Source organism: Heloderma suspectum, chromosome 1 (genome assembly GCF_057233095.1).
Source record: "Heloderma suspectum isolate Gila_16-S chromosome 1, 16-S_ref, whole genome shotgun sequence".
Lineage (NCBI taxonomy): Eukaryota > Metazoa > Chordata > Lepidosauria > Squamata > Helodermatidae > Heloderma > Heloderma suspectum.
Window position 1 is genome coordinate 15,602,962 of NC_139458.1, and position 21,125 is coordinate 15,624,086.

The 21,125-nt window shown below is 44.1% G+C and overlaps 1 protein-coding gene across 1 annotated transcript in view; it reads left to right on the forward strand.

Moving 5' to 3' along the window:
• SYNE2 (spectrin repeat containing nuclear envelope protein 2) overlaps positions 1–21,125 on the forward strand; it is a 333,613-nt gene that overhangs the window by 173,707 nt on the left and 138,781 nt on the right. The window contains exons 53-63 of the mRNA XM_084836884.1: positions 176–344; positions 2,026–2,181; positions 3,861–4,001; positions 7,168–7,350; positions 8,666–8,803; positions 10,011–10,196; positions 11,718–11,843; positions 12,107–12,289; positions 14,616–14,747; positions 18,359–18,541; positions 20,393–20,467. Of these exons, the coding sequence (XP_084693010.1) occupies positions 176–344; positions 2,026–2,181; positions 3,861–4,001; positions 7,168–7,350; positions 8,666–8,803; positions 10,011–10,196; positions 11,718–11,843; positions 12,107–12,289; positions 14,616–14,747; positions 18,359–18,541; positions 20,393–20,467 (1,672 nt within the window). The remainder of the gene's footprint in view (positions 1–175; positions 345–2,025; positions 2,182–3,860; positions 4,002–7,167; positions 7,351–8,665; positions 8,804–10,010; positions 10,197–11,717; positions 11,844–12,106; positions 12,290–14,615; positions 14,748–18,358; positions 18,542–20,392; positions 20,468–21,125) is intronic.

Genomic DNA, 21,125 nt, shown 5'->3' on the forward strand with positions numbered 1-21,125 from the left:
AACTAGATAAGCCCTGTGGTATTCATTAACTAGAATGAAAGCTGGTTGTGTTTAGGACCTTTAAAATCAGGGGATGGGGGCATATAACATGGTGTCAATGGAACCCCTCATATCTCGTGTTCTAAGTTTCCACTGAAACCTCCCCTGAATAATATTTCCAATGCAATGTTCTTAGGCTCTGTCGAAAGGCTCAGAAGCAAGAGGATGCTGTACAGTCTGAGATTGAAGACCGGGCCAAGGTTAACGAAGAAATAAACACTGTGAAGAATTCATTACAGGACACCATGTTGTTGCTCCAGGACATAGACTTAGAAGCGCTGAATGAAAAGGCAGCAAAACTTGAGGTTGGTGAAATGCCTGCTGTCAGGTTGTTTTGTAATAGCATCATAGCTAAGGGTTGCGACCTCTGTCAATGACAGGCCGGTGTATTCTCTTCCCTGAGCTTTCAGGGTTGATTTAAAATCAAACAAAAATGTCCAGCATTGTTACTTTCAGGGATGTAAGGGCAAATGTGCAATAGCTCTTGGGATCTTCTGCATGCCAAACGTATGTTCTACTACTGACCTATGACCTCAACCATAGCAAACCACCTCCACTAAAATCCTCTCTTTTATATATAATTATTAAACAAACAAGAGCCCTGTCCTTCCTTCCTTCCTTCCTTCTTTCCTTCCTACCTTTCTTTTTATTTACATTTAGAGCACAATCCTATGCAGAAAAAAGTCCTACAACTCCCAGCATACCCCAGCCAGCCATGATGGCTGGGGCATGCTGGGAGCTGTAGGACTTTTGTTTGTCTGAACATGCATAGGATTGCATTCTTAGTCCATTAGCAAAGACAATAGATAGGTGTGTATTTTGTGCAAACATAATTAGAGAGGGAATTGCATATGTTTCCTTCCGCTGTTTTCTGCAGTTCAGAAAGTTGTTTCAAAAACTGCTCATTTGGGTGCCTATTAATTGCAAAAATAAAGTCAAATAAAATAGCATAATAGAATTTTAAAGTTGGAAGGGACTTTGGAGGTCATGTAGCTCAGCCCCCTGCTCAGTGATCTGCATCTGCAGCATCCCTGACAGATGGCTGTCCAGCTTCTTGCTTATATACTTACAACAACGGAGAGCCCACCACCTCCTGAGGCCGTCTGCTCCACTGCTGAACAGCTCTTCCCCTTTATAAGGTTCTCCTAACATTTATCTGAAATCTCCTTCCTTGCAGTTTCCACCCAGTAGTTCTTGTCCTGCCGTCTGGAGTAACAGATGATGGCACGGTTACAACTGGCCTTTTTGCAGGCTGTTAGATGAACAAAGACTTTTACTTTCCACTTTCATTCTGTTCCCATGCAAGATGTTGTTTTGGACTTGGATCCCAAAATTCAACATTTTGATACCAAGGAAATGCCTTAGAATTAGGACAAATAATTGCAGACAACATTGCATTTTCTAGCATTTTCCAAAAAATTTGGCCCCAAATGTGTTTCCTTTCAGTTGTTTCCATCAGAGGATATAGATCAGATTAAATTTCTAGGCCACAAATAGTAGACAACTGTCAAGTTCCTTTTACCTCCTGAAAATGATACTCTTCATGCAGAACTGGAACCAACTGTTTTACACGCATCTTTTGGTTTTGGTGACACAAAAGTGACTAACCCAGCTCCATTACTTTTTTGTAGCATATTATTATTGCTGGAACCTAATTTTGGAAAAATGTCCCCGCCCCCCACGCTTTTTGGAACACATGCACGCCTTGCAGCTTAATCACAGGGGTATTTGTATGTGGTCAAGATATTATTTCATCTGTCAATAAGCCTTGACAAGGACAATGAAATGGTATCAGGTTTAATTTATTCTTGGTGAATTGAAACGCACCATGACTAAACAAAGTGAGCATCTCTCAGGTTTGCCCTGCCCTGCCTGCATAGTCAAAATGAGGCTTTGTAATGCGAAAACTACCTGCCTGTATCCTAAGCCCAGTGGGAAGCAATACCCCCACTTCTGAAAAAACTATAAATTCCTTCCACCTCTTAGGAGATCCAGAAAGCAATCGATCGTCAGAAGCAAACACTTGAGCAGATCATGGAGAAGCTACGTATCAAGTATGCTGAAATGTATACGATCGTGCCAGTTGAGATTGAAACACATTTGGAAGATTGCAAGGAAACCTTAAAAGACCTGGAAGAAAAGGTAAAAGCCATAGTTTATTTTTTCTGAAGCTCAGAACAGCTTGTGCTGGGCTCCAAGTTTATTGTAGTTATATACTGCTTGTTCTTTGCAAAGTTTTGGATGACTTACAGAAGGCTCCCAGCGGTCTTCAACCGCTGATCAGATTAGCGGTTAGCTTCAAGAATACTACAGCTTTGAGAGACGCTCCGAAGTGGTGGGCTCTCCCACACTGGAGGCATTCAAGATGAAACTGGACAGCCATCTGTCAGGGATGCTTTGACTTAAATTCCTGCCTTGAGCAGGGGGTTGGACTCGATGGTCTTATAGGCCCCTTCCAACCCTACTATTCTATGATTCTAAGTAAATACTGATCCCATTTGTGGAATTCGCTACCACAAGATGCGGCGATAGCTGCCACCTTCGATGGCTTTAGAAGGGGATTGGACAAAATCCTGGAGGAGAACGCTATCAGTGGCTACAAGTCCTGATGGCTATACGCTGCCTCCAATATCAAAGGCAGCATACCTTTCAATACCAATTTCCCAGAAACATGTGCAGGAGGGTGCTATTGCACTCATGTCCTGCTTGTGGACTTCCCTTAGACATCACATTGGCTACTGGATGCTAACAGTCCCAGATTAGGAACAGGATGCTTGTCTAAATGATCCAGCTGTGCTCTTTTTATGACCTTCAAAAGGAAAATAAGATTCCATATCCTTTTTCTAATGGAGCCCTATTATCAGTTATTTTAAAAAGAGGGACAACAGGTAAGTGCAATATAACAGCAGATAAGGGAAGAATAGAGACAAAAGAGGTGGATGTGAAGACCTGTTCATGTCCTTCTTGCAGTGGTGTGGGGACAGAGCTCAAGGGAATGAGTCAAGGTCAGTACCAAAGGCAACGTCAGTAGACAGTCCAAACACAGGGAGTTCAAGAGAAGAGCTTGATTGTCAGCAGTGGAAGCTGGTGGCTGTGATGTCAGTGGGGTGGTGAATCTGCTTCGGGTTTCAGTCAGAACTGGTGTGAAGCACTTTGGATGGCTCCTTTAGAGTTCTGACTGGTTCTGACTGAAACCCGGAGTGGATTCACCACCCGCTGACATCAGAGCCACCAGCCTCCACTGGTTATCAGAAATACAAGGCAGGGAGCCTGTGCACAGACATTGTTCCAGCACTTTTAAGTCTGAGCCTTCAGAGCCCTTCCCAAAGCACAGCCACTTGAGGAATGGTCTACTCGTGACCAGAGCCTTGCTCACAAGTATGCCTTTACTCAGGAAGAGTCCTTGTTCCTCAGGCAGGTAGTTCTGTGACTGACAGCTGGCCAAGCCTGAACCTTTAGACACTTGGCCTCTGAGATTGAGAGGGAGATAACTACGCCATGATCCATGGCCATCTCCCTTGAGGGCCCAGGATCCCCCTGATCTGCTTCAAGGTCACTTGACACAGGTAGCGCCTCCACAAGGTTTGGCCCCGGGGGCTCTAGGTCATCTTCCAAAGAGGAGCCCTCCAGAGGTCCAGGTACTTTGGCATAACATTGCTGAAACAGGTCAGCAAATGGTTTCCAGATTCCTGTGACTCATCAAGGAAGAAAGAAACAGTGGTCATACTTTGAAAGAGCAGATCGTTTTGTCTTTGTATTTCTCTTCTGCTTCCCTCCACCACCACCATTGCAATCCTTTTCCATTCTTGTTGTTGTTTTAGGTCAGCACCGAGCACTTGAAAACCTCCCCTCACTACACCACAGATAAAAAAATAGAAGATATTAACAAAGGCCTCCAAGCTATTGAAAACATGTTGCAGCAGAAGAGCGAGAACATCACCAAAGCGAAAGAAATTCAGAAAGTAACGTCCTACTTTTCTTTTCTGACTCAAAGAATAAGGTTTCTCTCTTAAGCTGATGCTCAGCCTTGACATGATGGCCTCAAACTCATTTGTTTAAACCCAGGTCTGCCCTAATCACATATAAAACTGGGTGTAGAACCCCAGTTTTTAGGACACATGGAGGATGAGAAACCCTCCCTCTGCCTCCAATTTACCTCCCATACTGGTGAGGTTTGGACATAGTACTAACCATAGGTTAGGAACATAGGCAGCTACTTTATACTGAGTCAGACCATGGGTCCATCTAGCCCAGTATTGTCGACACTTGACTGGCAGCAATGGCTCTCGAGGGTTTCAGGCAGGAGTTTTTCTTGCCCTACCTGGAGATGCTGGGGATTGAACTTCACACCTTCTGCATGTAAAGCAGGTGCTCTATCACAGAGCTACGTCCCTTCCTCTAATTTAGCACTGCAGGCACGAACCTGCTCTCCCTCTCCTCCCCTCTTCTAGCATGGCTGCAAGCATCTGCTTCCATTTTCAACTAACTGCAGTTTGTCATTTTGTCTGAGCCAGGAACTGTGGTTAATTTTAACTATGATTTGTCTGAACAAGCCAGGATCAGAAATCAGAGTTTGAACCTGGCTTGTTCGGACAAACCATAGTTAAACATAAACATGGTTTGTCCCAGTTCAGACAAAATGACAAACTGTGGTTATTTGAAAACAGAAGTAAATGCTTCTGATCTCCTTGCAGCCACATCAGAGGAAAAGGAGAGGGGAGGGAGTAGCGCACAAACCCGAGCTCATTCATGTAGCACTAAACTGTGGTTTAGTGTTATGTCTTAATGTAGCCAATCTGTCTCCCTGGGTGCTTTGTTTCTTCAGACAAGCTGTGATACCAGAACTGAGTTTGGGAGAGGCTACAGGGAGGTAAGTGTTGGGCATTGGGGACATTCCTGTCCATTCAGCCATGCACCTATTTTGTTTTAAGATCAGACCCCACCTACTTTATACATGATTGGGACATACCTGGAATTAAACAAACAGGCCTGCTGCTGTCAGGCTACACATGTAGCCTGAGCCTGAGATGAGATACCATGGGGCACATGTGAGCACCACTGAAACCAAGAACCCTGCGTCTCCTCCCTGTCTCTGTCCCATAAGGCCTCGTACCAAGAAGTGAAGTCATCACATTGCACTTTTTCCCATCCATGTAATTTTGCTGTTGCTTGGCAGAAAACTCACAATTAAGTAATGTCATATGATGATTTCCCTGACCTATATTGTATTTTTTTAAATCATCTATTGTGTTTGTATACCACCCTTTCCACCAAGGATGTCATGGGGTGGTTCTCCCATTTTATTGCCAACAACCCAGTGAGGTAGGATGAGCTGAGAGAGTGATTTGCCTGAGGCCACTCTCTGAGCTCCAGGACTGAGTGGCGATTTGAACCCAGGTCTCCCTGGTCTTAGTCCGCACTCTATTCATTATCACACCATAGTATTGAGAAGAGGATACCCTAAAAGAAAAAAAAGTCTGCCTCTCGCTGAGACACCGCTTGTGCCAAATGCTTCACTGTGAGCCATATGTCCTATAGATCAGAACTATTTTTCTATACATGAATTTTCTGTCCTCCTTCTTCCTGCACAAATCATTTTTAGTTATTGGGTTGGATCCAAACTTGGTTATAGTAGACCCACTGAAATCAATGTGACTTAAGCTAGTCATGATTAACATAAGCCCCAATGATTTCAACATGTCTACTCTAAGTATGACTAAGTCTGGATCCATCCCATTGTACTTTATGAATATTTAATCCCTCTATCCAGTAAAATCTTATATAGACCACACATAGTAATGATGTGAGATCCTTTTAATTGGAGATGTCAGGTTTTACACCAGGGGGGTCTTCTGCATACCAAGAATTAAAAGGATCTTACTCCATCTACTCTAGGGTTGTACTGGCTAGAGGGATACATATACTCATAAAGCACAATAACTGGCTAGATTGATAACTTACTGGCTAGTTGGATACATACTCATAAAGTACAATAACTATCAATGTTTTATGGGGAAAAGACCCTCCACTTTCATGACTGACTCTGGTTTTGTATTGATATTTCTAATGAATGTTTGGTAGCCACTGTTTTGACTCTTATTTTTTGTTAATTGGGTTCCCAAATCCTGCACGATTCCCAGTGATACTTGAGCTTCTGTTTTAACCAGTTTTCTCTTCTGACTTTGCATCTGGATGTCACTTATTTCTGTCTTTTGTTAATTTTAAGACCAGTTTGTTGACCATCTGTGTATCAACTTTTATTTTATTTTGTTTGCATTTTTTCACATTGGCCTTATTCCTAATTGCTATTCCAAGTGTGTCTAAATTAGGGGTAGGCAGCCTTTTTGGGCACATCACCCAGTGGAGCCTGGTGGCTCTGATGCCCAAGGTGCACCTTTAGAGTTCTGACTGGTTCTGTTTGCAACCTGGTGTGGATTCACCACCCCACTGATATCGTAGCCACCAGCTTCCACTGACATCAGCACACATGGCAATTTGAGAAACTGTCATGAGCCTAACCACAAAATGGCTTCCATGGGAGGTATAGCTACTCACAAGCTAAACAAATGTGTACAAGGCAGAGGTGGGGCCTGAGTCACAGCACACTAAACAACTCCTTTGAACCCCCAATTTTCAGTGCCAACAGAAACCTATTTCACAGAAGGCAAGATCTTTTTTTTCCCTCCCCCCTCCTCAGACAGCCAACTCATCCCCCCTATCTCTCTTTCTCTCTCACTCTGGATCACTACCCATAGAAATGCTCTCCTTCTCTCTCTCTCTCTCTCTCTCTCTCTCTCTCACGTGCGCGCACACACACAGACACACACACACACGCAAGCACCCCATGTATCCATCATGCATGAACGCACACAAGGACACAGTTCCCTCCCTTCCCCTCCTCACTGCAAGCACATGAACTATCACACTCACTCTTTCCCAGGATCCCTCCAAAGTCCCCCCCCCTTCTATCCTTCTCTCTTTCTCACACACCTTGATGGACACCAACAAAGGTGTGCGGGGGCACGTTGGTGCCCATGGGTGGCATGTTGCCTACCTCTGGTCCAACCAGATCGCAGTCTGGAACAGCACCCCTTTCATTCATTGACCTGTTCTGTCTGCTACCTGCAGAGAATCTGGGATTTGCTGGACCTTTGGCATTATAAAATGAATGAGCTGGATTCAGAAGTTCAAGACACTGTGGAGCAAGATCCTTGCCAGGCTCAAGAGCTGATGGATCGCTTGATGATTCCACTGCAGCGGTACCAGCAAGTCTCACAGCGTGCTGAGCGCAGGACTGCAAACTTAAACAGGGTAAGAGGCAGATGGTGGGGATGCATGTTATGGGGGGATAAAGAGACCATTAAACAGCACCATGAATGAAACAGACATGAACTGAAATGGATTTCGTGCAGTTAATTTCCACATATTAAATTTGTATCAGGGTCAGATAGGATGTACATCATCTTAGTTTTCCCTATAACCATACACTGCAGTCCAGCAGCTTGCTCGCTCGCTCGCTCGCTCTGTCTGTCTGGTCTGTCTGTCTGTCTGTCTGTCTATCTATCTATCTATCTATCATCTAATTTATTTATTTATTTATTTATTTATTTAAAATATTTCTTGGCTGCTTTTCAGGGCAGAAGCCCTCTCAAGGCAGCTTACAGCAATAAAATACATAAAAACTGTTAAAATATTAAAAGTAATAAAAACATGAAAACAATAAAAACAACAATAAAAGCCAACAATAAAACCAGCAACAATGACAACGGCGGTAAGAGCAACAACAGCAGTCATATCAAGAGAAGGCCAAGGTAAAATAATATGTTTTCAAGGCCTTTCTTAAAAGTCTGCAATGATGGAGCATGGCGGACCTCTGATAGCAACTTGTTCCAAAGGTGTGGGGCCACTGCAGAGAAGGCCCTCTCACGTGTGATCAGTACACATGGGAGTGGAGCATTCCCTAACGCAAATGTGAACAAAACAGTAAGCACATGCATAGAACGCCAGGTTGCCCGACAATGCCCCACAAAGTGTTAGATTGTGCCCTTGGGATTTGCCTCCTGCCATTCTGAATGTGTGGCAATATGTGCAAAACTGGATACTTAGCTCGAATGCCAGAGGATCACAAATGCCTTTTTTCCCCCAATAAACAACAGTAGAATAAAGCAAGTTGGTAGCCCTAATGATTCTGGAAACAACGTTGGGAAAAGATAGAAAGGTTTGTACCCTGTGTAGCTATTTTTCCTTCTCTTCATTGTTTCCAGATTTTCCCCATATCCCTAAGATATCCCTGATGCCCCTCACTTTCCTATTCCTCTTCCGCTTCCATATTCTAAGCCAGGAATGGGAACCATAGTCAAAGAGCTGTGCTTAGCGTGGATGTCACAAGCAACCACACTGCTTGTTCCTACGAATGTTTGTTCCTAACCATTTCATAGCCTAATGCATTAAACCAGGGTTCCCCAGCTTGGTCCCCTCCAGATACGTGGGACTGCAACTCCCCAAATCCCCAGCCAGCATGGGAGTTGCAGTCCAGCACATCTACAGGGCACCAGGTTGGGGAAGGCTGCATTAAATGGATGTAAAGATAACACATGATGTTTTATATATATTTTTTAAAATAAAGGCTGCTAGCAAGATGGAAGAATGCGATGAACTCCTGAAGAGCACCCAGGTTTGGCTTGAAAACACCAGCCATCTGCTCACAGAGGAGGGTGAAAGTGACTCTGCCAAAGCTTTGAATAAACATGCCAGTGCACTCCAGGTAAGGGGATATGCAACACTTTGATGTGAAGAGTCCAGTTTGCATATCCTACTTGGACTTAAAATACATGCCAGCTCTCAGCCAAGTTGCAGAGGAGGGCAACTAAAATGATCAAGGGGCTGGAGCATCTCCCCTGTGAGAGAAGGTTACAACAGCTGGGATTGTTGAGCTTGGAAAAAAGGAGGGTAAGGGAAGACATGATAGCGGTGTACAAAATTATGCATGGTGTGGAGAATGTGGATAGGGAGACATTTTTCTCCCTCTCTCAAACTACTAGAACCTGGGGACATCCCATGAAGCTGATTAGTGGGAGATTCAGGACAGATAAAAGGAAGTCCTTCACACAGCACATAGTTAAACTGTGGAATTCGCTACCACAGGATGTAGTGGTGGCCACCAGTTTGGATGGCTTTAAAAGGGGGTTAGATAAATTCCTGGAGGAGAAGGGTATCAATGGCTACAAGTCCTGATGGCTACATGCTACCTCCAGTACCAGAGGCAGTGAGCCTATGTACGCCAGTTGCTGGGGAACATGGGTGGGAGGGTGCTGTTGTGCTCATGCCCTGCTTGTGAGTTCCTGGTGGACAGCTGGTTGGCCACTGTGTGAACAGAATGCTGGACTAGTTGGACCCTTAGCCTGATCCAGCAGGGCTCTTCTTATGTTCTTGATTATATTCTGCACTGCAGGCAATGAACAAACAGTGCAAAAAGCCATAGTGAGTGATTTAATGGCCCACCTAAGCGGATGGACATGTACATATTCCCATCCTCCATGCATGATGGATAAGAATGTGTACCCCTGTCCACACATTGTAGAGCAGGAGTGCTGAAGCTCTTTCATCCCGAGGGCCGAATTCCATTTGCAAATTTGCTTGAAACATGGAGGAATCATAGCAGTAGCTTGTAATATGTTGCAGTGCAGGCAGCTACTGTTTGGAGGGGACATAAAAATCCCCACTGACTGTACAAGAGCCTCCTGCATGAGCTTAAAGTGGCACCCTGAATTATGTCCATTTTTTTCTATTATCGTTCTCTCTTGAGTGCAATTTGCAATCAGAAATATGTTTGATCTTAATATTCCCCTTTGAATTAACTCTGAATTGTGGCATTTAAGAGATGTCTAGAAGATTCAGAAATTGTAGGATCTCCATGCATTTTAATATTTTTTTCTTTTTTTTTACAAAACTTAACTCCCCCCCACCCCAAGATGGCGTTTGAAGATTCAGAACAAAAGCAACACATTCTCGATGCCATTTACCCAGAACTGGAGGAGTTGTCCACTTTAATTGAAACTGGCAGGATGGTACAGGAGTTGAATGAAGTAAATGAGCAAGTTAAAGCCTTGCAACGGAAGATAATGGCAGTCCTTCCACACATCCAGCACTTGGCCGATGTAAGTGTGGATAATGTCGTTTCTATCTGCACATTGGACTGCAACTCCCATCATTCCCAGCCAGCATGATGGGAGTTGGAGTCCAACACATTGGGTGGGCACCAGGTTGGGGAAGTATAATATAGACATTTTCTCCATGATGATGAAGATGATGGTGGTGATGAAGAAGCAGCAGCAGCAGCCTCATCAACGTGCAAGGCACTTTACAAAGTATGAAAGGACAGTCCTCTGCCCCAAAGAGCTTACAATCTAAGATTCAACACAGAGGAACCAACAGAGGAAAGGGAGAGAAATGGAGGGGGTAGATGTGGAAGAATATGCAATTATTTCAGTTACATATAGTTGGGCTTAGTTCCAGGATGCCATCATTCTTGATATGAAATAGAGACCAGGGGGAGGGGGGGAGACCAGATTTGGCCCGTGGGCCTGAGGCTCCCCAACCCTGCTCCACGTACTCTGTCGTGAACACGGAGTGCTTCCAGACAAGGGTGCCGTTGTGCAATCGCCCAGCCTCACACATGGAATTTCAGTTGGGTTCCAGATGACATTGCTTTCCATTTGTATAACCCTCCCATGTTTTCCCACTAATTTTCTGTCTTTTTTCTTGCCATGAAAAAAACCCATTAAATAGCTATACAATGCCTTTTGATTGGCAGGTATAGGAGCCATTCATCTAGAAGCACTGTTCTCTGCAAACAGAATGCTGAAACAGCTGTATTATTTTCCAGCTTCCAATGTAGCCTTAGCCACCCAGGCATCATTGGTTTCCTCCTAGCCTGGATTGGCTACATACAGTATACTTTTGGACAGCAGCCAGATTGGTCTGCCTGCATGGTTGTGTAAACCTCTGTAGTGTTCCCTTTTAGATATCTTTTAAACCCTTGTGTGAGAGAAACTGGCTTTCTTCACATGGAGCTTTTATCCTACGATTGAGATTGCTCCGTCACAGAAGTTTGCAGGCTCTTGCAGGCTCTTTAGATGACGCCGTGACCCTCCAGGGCTTCTCCTGCACTAAATGCCCTTTGTTCCGTTTTTAAATAGATCGCAGATAATGAGCTTTCAAATTACCCCATTGTGTTCCACTTGAGTTCCCTCCATGAAAAGAGGAAAAGTGGCAAGAAGAAGAGCGAGATCCATGAAAGATTACAGAAGACTCAGATATGGGAAGAAGGAGGGGGAAAGGGGAGGGGGAAAGGGAAGCGGGTGAAAAAGGGAGTTGTTGTGATCCTGCATTTAAAACGGAAGCAGAAAGCCCCGTTTTAAATGCAGGATTTTAGGCTGGTGTAGAGATGCCCTCAGAAGTGTTGCATCGGGGCTATAGTGCCATATTCAACAAGTTTGAACAAATGGATACGACTGACTGATCAATTGATACGGTTCTCACTGGATGCATAGTTTTTTAAATGTGAAAACAGTTGAGCTTTCTTAGCCTTTGGCTATCACATCAGCACAGGTTCTGTTTGCTTTTAATGGGCTTTGGTGATGAATACACAAATAATGTGAGTCTTTCTAAAAATGTAGGAGGTGGAAGCTATTGAATCCGAGGTGAAAGCAATGGAGAAGGATATAGAAAAAATTAAGACTATCTTGTCCCCTTCAGAAGACACCCTCGATTTTTCTCCTAAAGAGCATCTTAAACATGGCCAGGTGAGATAGTTCATTACAAAAGCGACTGAAGGCACAATCCTGTGCATGTTTGGACAGAAAAAGGTCCTACAGCTTCCAGCATTCCCCAGCCAGCATGGCTGAGGCACATGCTGGGAGTTGTAGGATTTTTTCTGTCCAAACATGCACAGGATTGCACCCTGAATAAATTAACATAGGAACATCACATGCTGAGGGTGGTATGCTTCCTCCCTCTTCCCTTTCAAGCTTACTATCATTTTATTGATATGGATCTTTTGTTTTAGGTTATACTGGCCCACATCCGTCCCATGCAGAAGGCACTTGCTGAGATACAGTCCTATAAAGAAAGCCTAAGGTTACCAGGCATGAGACTGCAACCCCTCTTTGTCTTCCAAAGAACAAAACAACTTTTGAAAGAGCTGAAGACATTAGGAAGAATTACCAAGGAACAAAATGCGCTGCTCGAGGTAAAAACAAATCCAATGTAGGGACCAGAATAAATGGCAAATCTTCACAGGGAACAACCTGTCATTTTGAGTCATTCCTTGGTAGCTGGACAAGAATATGGCAAAAGGAAGACGAGACACCTGGCTGGCAGGTCCTTTACCTCTGCTTTGGGTGGGTGTTTAACCCCAAACACAAAAAGCTAGAAGTGCCTGCCTTTGTTTTTAGTTAATGTTTGAGAACTTAGTAGCCAGAGACTGCCTAATAACTAAGCCTGCAATGATTAATCAGGCAGCAGATATATTTATTTTAAGCGCACAATCCTATGCATGTTTAGACAGAAAAAAAGTCCTACAACTCCAGCATTCCCCAGCCAGGTATGCTGGCTGGGGAATGCTGAGACTTCTAGGACTTTTCTTCTGTCTAAACATGCATAGAATTGCAGCCTAAATTATTTGTAATGCAAATACTTCTAAAAGCTGCAGGCTGCAAGTGCCATCTTAGAAACATAGAAGGGACTTTGGACTTTGGTCATGTAATCCAGCCTCGTGTTTGGTGCAGGATCTACAATACAGGATGCAGCTACAGCATTCCTGACCTAAGACAATCCATCCCACTGTCGAACAGCTCTTGCCCTCAGGAGGGCGACCTTCTTGTCACCAGGCTAAACATACGCAGCTTTTTCAATCATCCCTGAGAAGACTTGGTTTCGAGACCCTTCACCATTGTGGTCATCCTCCTCTGGACATGCTCCAGTTTGTGTCGATGTCCTTCTTAAAATGTGCCCAGAAATGGACACAGATTCAGGCTGACCAGCACAGAATAGAATGAAACTATGGGTCAAACTTCACATTATTTTAATTCCATAGCGTGTAACTGAGGATAATCTTTTCTTTCTTTTTTTTCACTTTGTGCACCGCCCCAATTCAGATCAGGACCACCACAGACTGGGATGGGAGAATAAAACCTCAGTCCCCCTTTTTTCCCTGAACACCCCTCCCCCCACCATGTGGGGGATGTACATGAGGCTTTTTTCCTCCCTTCACCCTGGGAATTTCAGGAAAAATGGTGGAGGAAGGGTTAATCCTCCCCTCCTGGTGCACGGTGGTCCCAATCCAAATTGGGGCCACGCACACTTACCCTTGAGTAAAAAGAAAGTATTCTCTGCTGCACAATACACAATTAACATAATGTGTAGTTTGACCCTATTATTCCTTTGATCTAGATGCTGTTCTTCTGTTAAAGCAGCCTAAAAAATTGCATTGCCTTTTTTTTTAGCAGTCGCTTCTTAGAAGAGGCATTCCCTCCTTCATGAGAGAGAGCAGGGTATGCCCCTTCTAAGATGATGCATGCTGCAACACATGCATATATCATTTAAACACAAAAAGGTTGTTTTTTTCTGATATGTAAATTTGCAAAGATTTAATAATTAATATTAATTGACTTAAACGCAAATGATTAATCAGCTAAGTTTCTTTGATCATGTGACAGCCCTACTAATACCGTATGACTTTATGAGGGCCAGATACACTATGGGCGCTGGGAATTACTGTCTCTAATGGAAGGGGAACATTTACTTTTGCCTTCATGCAACGCAGACATGTGCAAAGCCTGTCCTTGTAGTTCTGCTGATATTTCTACCCTCCTGCATCACTTGTTTAGACTCTTATCTGCAAAAGTGGTTATGCAATTTTCATGATGGATATCGGAACTGTTGTGCATTACATGTATTTCATTCTTCCCAATTGGGTTAATTGCACATCATGTTTCCCCAGTCAGAAGCAATCTCTCCTAAGAGGTACATAAATTATTCTTGCACATCGTGTGCACATTGGGCATAATTGAGCATCATCTTGACCATAGAGTCATTGCTTCTTCTTTTGTTCTTTGATTCAGCAATAATATTCTGTTTGGGATGGTTATCTGCAATAGGAAATGTATGGTTTTTGCATCAGGAGTAGAAAATCATGGATAATGATTCCTAAACCAATGCATAAAGCACCCCGTCTTTTACAGTTTACAGGAAAACGCAGTTCTCTCTGCAGACACTTAACACTGAAGTGTTTCCATCCATTAAAAGGCGATATAGAACGGCTGTTACTCAGAATAGACAATACTGGATTTAATAGCCCAATGGTCTGACTTGCCATAAAGCAGTTTAATACGTTCATTCAATGGAAATTTGAACTTTTTCAAGCTGTCGTAGTTTCCCTAATGCACTGAATCTTCTCTTAGCTGTCTGCACAGGTGTGGGCAGAATGGTGTGGGTGTTAGATGCAAATGATTTATTAGGTCATGTCTCCCACTATCCACTTTAAAGCAGCTAATGGTAATTATTGTTTTTTATAGCCCATTGTAAAAGAGATCGAAGAAAGTGAGCAAGAAATAGACTTTCTGAAGCAGCGCCAGTTCCCAAAGAGTGACTTGGATGAATTCTCTACAGAAATCCCATGGCCGGATCAGGCTGCCTCCTACCCAGAGGTCAGGTTTGCAACTTTTCATTCCACCCCTTGCTCCATCTGTAATAGGCACTGTACAATTTATACCCTGACTTTCCTCCAAGGGCCTTAAGCCATTGTACGTGGTTCTGCCCACTCCCACCCATTTTTCCTCACAACAACCCTATGAGGTAGGCCAGCCTGAGGTGATGACTGGCCCAAGGGTCATCCAGTAAGTTTTGTGGCTGAGTGTGGATTTGAAACTGGATCTCCTAGCCCAGCACTGTTACCGCTACACCAGCATAGGAACAGCTCCTGTCCTGGCCCTGTCTCAGGCCTTTGTCGTGGTTGTGTGAGCTACTGCTCTGCCTTCTAACTAGCATGGATGCCATGGCAGCTGCAGCAGCGGCTGCAACGGTGCCTCCTGGTTGCCTGTTCATTTTGTCACTTCCTGAGCCCTGGCTCTCCCACCACCCCCGCCCACTCCCAGGGGAGGTCTTTCAGTACTCTGGTGACATGCATTAACATAAGAAGAGCCCTGCTCAGGGTTTTAGATCAGACCAAAAGCCTATCTAGTACAGCATTCTGTTCTCACAGGGGCCAACTAAATGCGTATGGGAAACCCATGAGCAGAACATGAGTGTGACAGTGCCCTCCTACTCGTGTTCCCTGTGTACATAGGCATGCTGCCTCTGACAATGGAGCTCGCAAATAGCCATCGTGGCCAGTAGCTAGTGATAGCCTGTACTGGCCCCAGGAGTGTAGCCAAGTCATTTGTAGTGTTAGAGGGGCCTAGAGATCCATAATACTTGCTTAAGTTCATTATTGGTGCAATTCCCATGCTAGGAAGCCTCTGAGCATGTGCAGATGAGTCAAAAGGCCGATAACAGCCTTCTCGGTACATTCCTTACTAATGAGGAGAGTGGCTTTATCTGATGTGCCTGGGAAGCAAAGTCTGTTTACAGGTGGCTGTGCCTGAGAACCAAACATTACTAGCCTATGCTGAGAATGAATGCTAGGGGTGCGTGCTGCTGAAATGCTGCTTATTTCTAACCTGTAGAGTATAAGACCCATTGTACCCAGTGGCTCGGGGTTCAGAGAAGCTGTCTGATCCAACCATTGGGTATGCCTGTGTGCTGTAAGTTATTCAATAAAGTCTCCTTGTAAGCAAACCTTTGAGCCTGATTTATCACTATCTTGGCACCTCTAACCTAAGAGTTCAACACCCACAGCTGGGGCGACACATAGCCTTACCTTCCATGAATTTCTTTAATCTCCCTTTAAAGCCATCCAAGTTGGTGGCCATCAGTACATCATTACTACATTACTGTGGTATCGAATTTCGTAGTTTAACTATGTTTTGTGTGAAGAAGTGCTTCCTTTTATCTGTCCTGGATCTTCCACCATTAAGCTTCATGGGTTGACCCCAGGGAACAAGGCATCAGCAGCATTGCATCCCTTCCAGCCTGGCTGCATTAACTTCCCGTTGGGTAACTGAAGCGCTGCAGAGACACAAATGGCACCGCTCCTGACATTGGTGTTGGCAGTCGAAGAAATTCAGAACTCCTGCTGTGATCAAGCTATTATGTTTGCCTAGAAGTGCATTCTGGGTCACAGATGACAAGGGCATCTGTATACATATAAAAAGCGCAATGTATGCACCCTGAGTTGCATTTAACACGTGCTATTTATAGGTGTATGTGCTACCATGCTTAGATTAGCCATGGTTGGCTGCCTTGGTGATATGCAGTGGAAAACATGCACATGACATGGCCTGCTCTGTGTTTTTCCAGTTTATGGGTATATGTGCCAGCATACTGAGATTGGCCATGGTTCACTGGCCACCACGTTGATAGATAGTGGTAAGCATGCACTTGTGACGTGATCCAGTGTATTCAATGGCTTTTTCAGAGTCCTCCCCCACCCCCTTAGGTGTTTGCCATGTAAATTAACTGGAGCCACCCAGAGTGCTAATTGCTTTAAGATTTCTCCAGCTTGCCTGAATTTAATTGCATTTCAGACTCAAACTGTAAACAATGCAAAGGGCGGTTCTAGGAGAGGTAAAAGGAGCAAGCTTCAGAGAAGGTGGTGCAGAAATAAATAAACAGCATGACAGCAATATACTTTTATTTTTAAAAACCAAATGCACAGTTGTTTTCTTTGAAGCCGAGGAGAGCGGAATAGAATTTTGAGCAGGTTTTGTCCAAACGTATTGACAACTGCTATGATAAAAGCATAGAGATCATGGAAAAGTCTGAATCCGGCAATGCTTTGTTCGCTAAACCACTTAAATGTGTTATATTTCAACTTGTTAGAATTTGGGAAGGTTGACAAAGGAATGAACATTTTCCATTAAAATTGACTAAGGCTGCAATACTAAATATGCTTACAAGGAAGCAGTTCCCCAGGAAGTCTCATTTGGACTTCGGAGAATGCATGCTTAGAATTCCGGTGCCCATGTGTGCTGTTTTGGAACACGGCGATTTGGCCAAAATTACAGTTCTACAATTTGCTTTTTCCAGATGCATGGATATTACACTTTTAATTTTAGGGCCAGCAGTAAATTTAATCACCAGAGCAACAGATTAAAGATTAAATGCCTGTTGGAAGGGGAAGGTCTTAACTTGACATCTAAACATATACAGTGAATACGTTTCACCATGGTGAGATCCCATTTCTGCGGGGACACCCTAGCAGGTTGAGAGAGACCCATTTGGGTGAGAGAAATCCATTTCAACAGCACACAATTCTGGTATCCTCATTCATATGCTGCAGCCATTTGGGGGGCCTTGCTCCCTCTTAGCTGCATGTATGTGAGTGCATGAAGGAGATTTGTGCTAAGCAAGAACTGGAATAAACAACATGATAAAGGGGAATGTGAGTGTTTAAAACTGCAAAGGCAGGAAAGCCAGGAAATGATTTGGTCATGCAACCATACTAATGCCTTTGGCTCTCTGAATTGCATTAGCATTAGTAACACCTCCTGTAATATGTCTAGTACAAAGCCCTAATTAAAATGTATAATTGCCAGGGTGCTAGGTTGAATGAGGCCTACCTACTCACAGATAATCAGTTCAGTGACAACACCGGCACAGAGCCAGAGAAGGGAGGCTTGCTTGGATTTTCATGGGACGTTTTTGGCTTCTTGAATAAAAATTGCCCATCCCTCCTTTGCTCATTTCCCAGTTTTGTCCAACTTGTGCTAGGAAAAAGCCTTTTAAAAACAAAAAAACCCTCTCTTCCAAAGTTGCAGGAAGTGCTATTATACTAGTTGACCTGTCTAGATTAGTAATATGACTGAGTCGCATTCTGTCGGTCGCACGAGGAGCTCCTGACCGCTTGCCCTCCAGGAGATCACTCCCACAACCTTGTCCAGCCCAGTGAGCCTCCAGAGTGCCGTTCATTACTGAACCTCCACATTCCTACTCAGCTATGGCCGGCTGTACACACATCCAACAGGCCTTCATGCTCATACTGAGCCCTTTGCTCTGGTTCTCAGCAGCACTGGGGAAACGCTTCAGCGCAAAGAAGAGAGCCGATGAGAACCTTGCAGTTCGCGCTCCAGTAAGATGGTGTAAACCGTTTGCTCTTTCCCTCCTTTTTGTGCCCCCACCCCCGTGAAAAATGTCACCTCTGAGCGTCGTTGTTCCTTAGGGTGAGGAGATGGAAGAGATAAAACAGCGGCTCACCCTCCTGTGCCAGAGGAAAGAGGACATCCTAACGATTATGAAGAATTCCTTGGTGGAGCTTCACCAGCAGCAAGAAGAGACTGAACTGGAGGACGACGATTCGGAATCGCAGGTGCCAGAGGAAAGTGGAAGTGGTGCTGACTGGCAGGTAGGTGGAACACCAGGTCCCATCAGATGTATGAGATAGCTCTATTAGATTGTGTTTGGCTGGGACTATGCATCCCCAGAGACACACGGTTGCCTCCGAAAAAGGCTTCCTTGTGTCGATTTCATCCCTGACCCCACACAGCGTAGCAGCACTTATTGCACAATGTGATATCATCGCATTCTGCTTTTTCCCTCCTCCCACTCCATACCAGGGCCTCCTGGTTGTCCCGTCACCTGCCCAGGTACATCTGACAACAATCAGAGGGAGAGCCTTTTCTGTTGTGGTGCCCCGCCTTTGGAATTCTGTCCCTCTGCAGGATGATGGGCACCATCTTTGATGATGTTTTTTCACCTGTTAAAAATGCATCTCCTTACCCAGGCACTGGCTGATTTTCATACCCAGCTTAGTAGATGTTTTGTTAATTCATTTTATTTCAATTGCTGCTTTGATTAATTTTGTACGCTGCCCTGTGACTTGATAATGAAGGGCAGTATACAAATATTTTAAATAAATGGATAACGTTGTCTGGAGGATGTTGGGAAATGTGTGTTGTCACGTGTTATGCTTTATACACGTTACAGGGGTTTAGGGGAAGAACTAGACACAAGGATATAGTTTTTGGTGGCAATGCGTATTTCTATACGTTAAATAGAGAGAGACTGCAAAACCCACAAAATTCAGTGTTGGATGTGCCAGTTGTATTCTGGCGGACAGTGTCTGTTAAAATTCCTTTCAGTTCATTTGGAAGAGTTAATGAACGTTTATTCATTGTAATTCTGACCTCAGGAAGGAAAAAAAATACTTATTTTACACAATTGGAATTTAGAACTTGTTATCAAGGGTTGTGACCCTAAGGCAATCTTTCCCAACCTGGTGCCCTCCAGATGTTTTAGATTTCAACTCCCATTAGCCCCAGCCAGCATGCCCAATGGTCAGGAATCCTGGGAGTTGTAGTCCAAAACATCTGGATGGCACCAGGCTGGGAAAAGTTGCCCTAAGGCAACAGTCACACCTACTACTACAAGATGATCCAGCCTGCTTTTTAGCCATACCCCCCCCCCCCGAATGCTTTGGGTCATCGGTTCATTTGAACCTCTGTGGAATTCTACCTACTAGAGGTAACAATGCCAGGCTTATACCCTGGCAGGGAAGAGTGACTGAAATTGGTTCCAGGGTTGTTATCCTAAGAGAACTGATAGCGTAAAGAAATCCTAGGTTGCTAGGTGGTTTGGCATTAATCAGAGCTGTCAAGGCACTTCTGTATTCATGGGGCATGATCCAACCCACATTAAGCACATTTTAAGTCCTGTTGACTTTGGTCAGAAAGTTAGATAGCTGCATCCTTAAATCTCTCTTATTGAAATCCATGGGGCTTACAACACAAATCAAAACATCCACAGAATAAAACCAAAGTAAAACCTATAACAGAGGACAACAGCAGTGCAAAGACCTGGAAAGCAGTTGTTGTTGTTCAGTCGTTCAGTTGTGTCCGACTCTTCGTGACCCCATGGACCATAGCATGCCAGTCCTGCGCTCTCTCCCGGAGCGTGCTCAAGTCCATATTCATTGCATCAGTGATGCTATCTAGCCATCTCATCCTCTGCTGTCCCCTTCTCCTTTTGCCTTCAGTCTTTCCATGCTTTAAATCTGAGGGACTGAAAAGCCTGGGGGAATAAAAAGGCCTTAGCTTTCACTTTGGCTGGATCCTGCCCACAGAATTCATCTGGATTGATTGGTGCTTAGCACTTGTGAGAAACTGGCTGCACGCTAAGCTTTGAGGAGGACAGAATAAAATGTTGGTCCTTTTGCTGCAACAAATGACTGGGGTATATCTCTTCATGTGCCCTGTAGCCCAAAAAGCGGGGGTCACTGTCTCTTCTGCCTTCCTTGGTTGAAGAAGCTGAAGACAATTCATTCCACAACAAAGTAAGTATAACACAGAGTTTCGTGGGACTAAGATTTGCTGTAGAATAATGTATACTGAGAAATTGTCAGTGGCAAATTCTTCGCAATATATTTGAACATGCATGTACATCATGGCAGGAGCTGCTAAATTGTACTAGAAACCTTTGGAGACAAGCAACTTGATCAGATTCTCCTTACCTTCTTCCTGTGGGCCAGATTTTGGTTCTACATCATAAACAGAGGACTGAATCTAAAAGGGGTGTTTTTTTGAAAGCTTTTAGCATCAACAAAAAGTGCTGCCTCTTTTGGCAATTTGCGGGGCTTGTGGGAGATGGCAGCTGCAAAGAGACCTGTAAGTATTTGTCCATTCAGAGTGAGGAGAATGCTAATCCGAGAAGTGTTGCCTTCGCTCTGCATTGGCTTCGTGACATTGTCACATAGCCAAATCTGGCGATGTGATGTCATTATGTCATCACACTTCTTAAGTGGTCACTGATTGGCTGCCAAGAAAATGATCAAGTTGTGTGTGTGGGGAGGGGGGCGAATGGGGGAATCAGTAACAGCCAATCAGGAAAACATACCTTGTGAACAAAGTGAAATAGAAGGGAAAATAACATTTCAGCCTCCCTGAAAGCACTAATTGTGCACTTGAAATTTATAGAAACATGTTCTCAGGTCT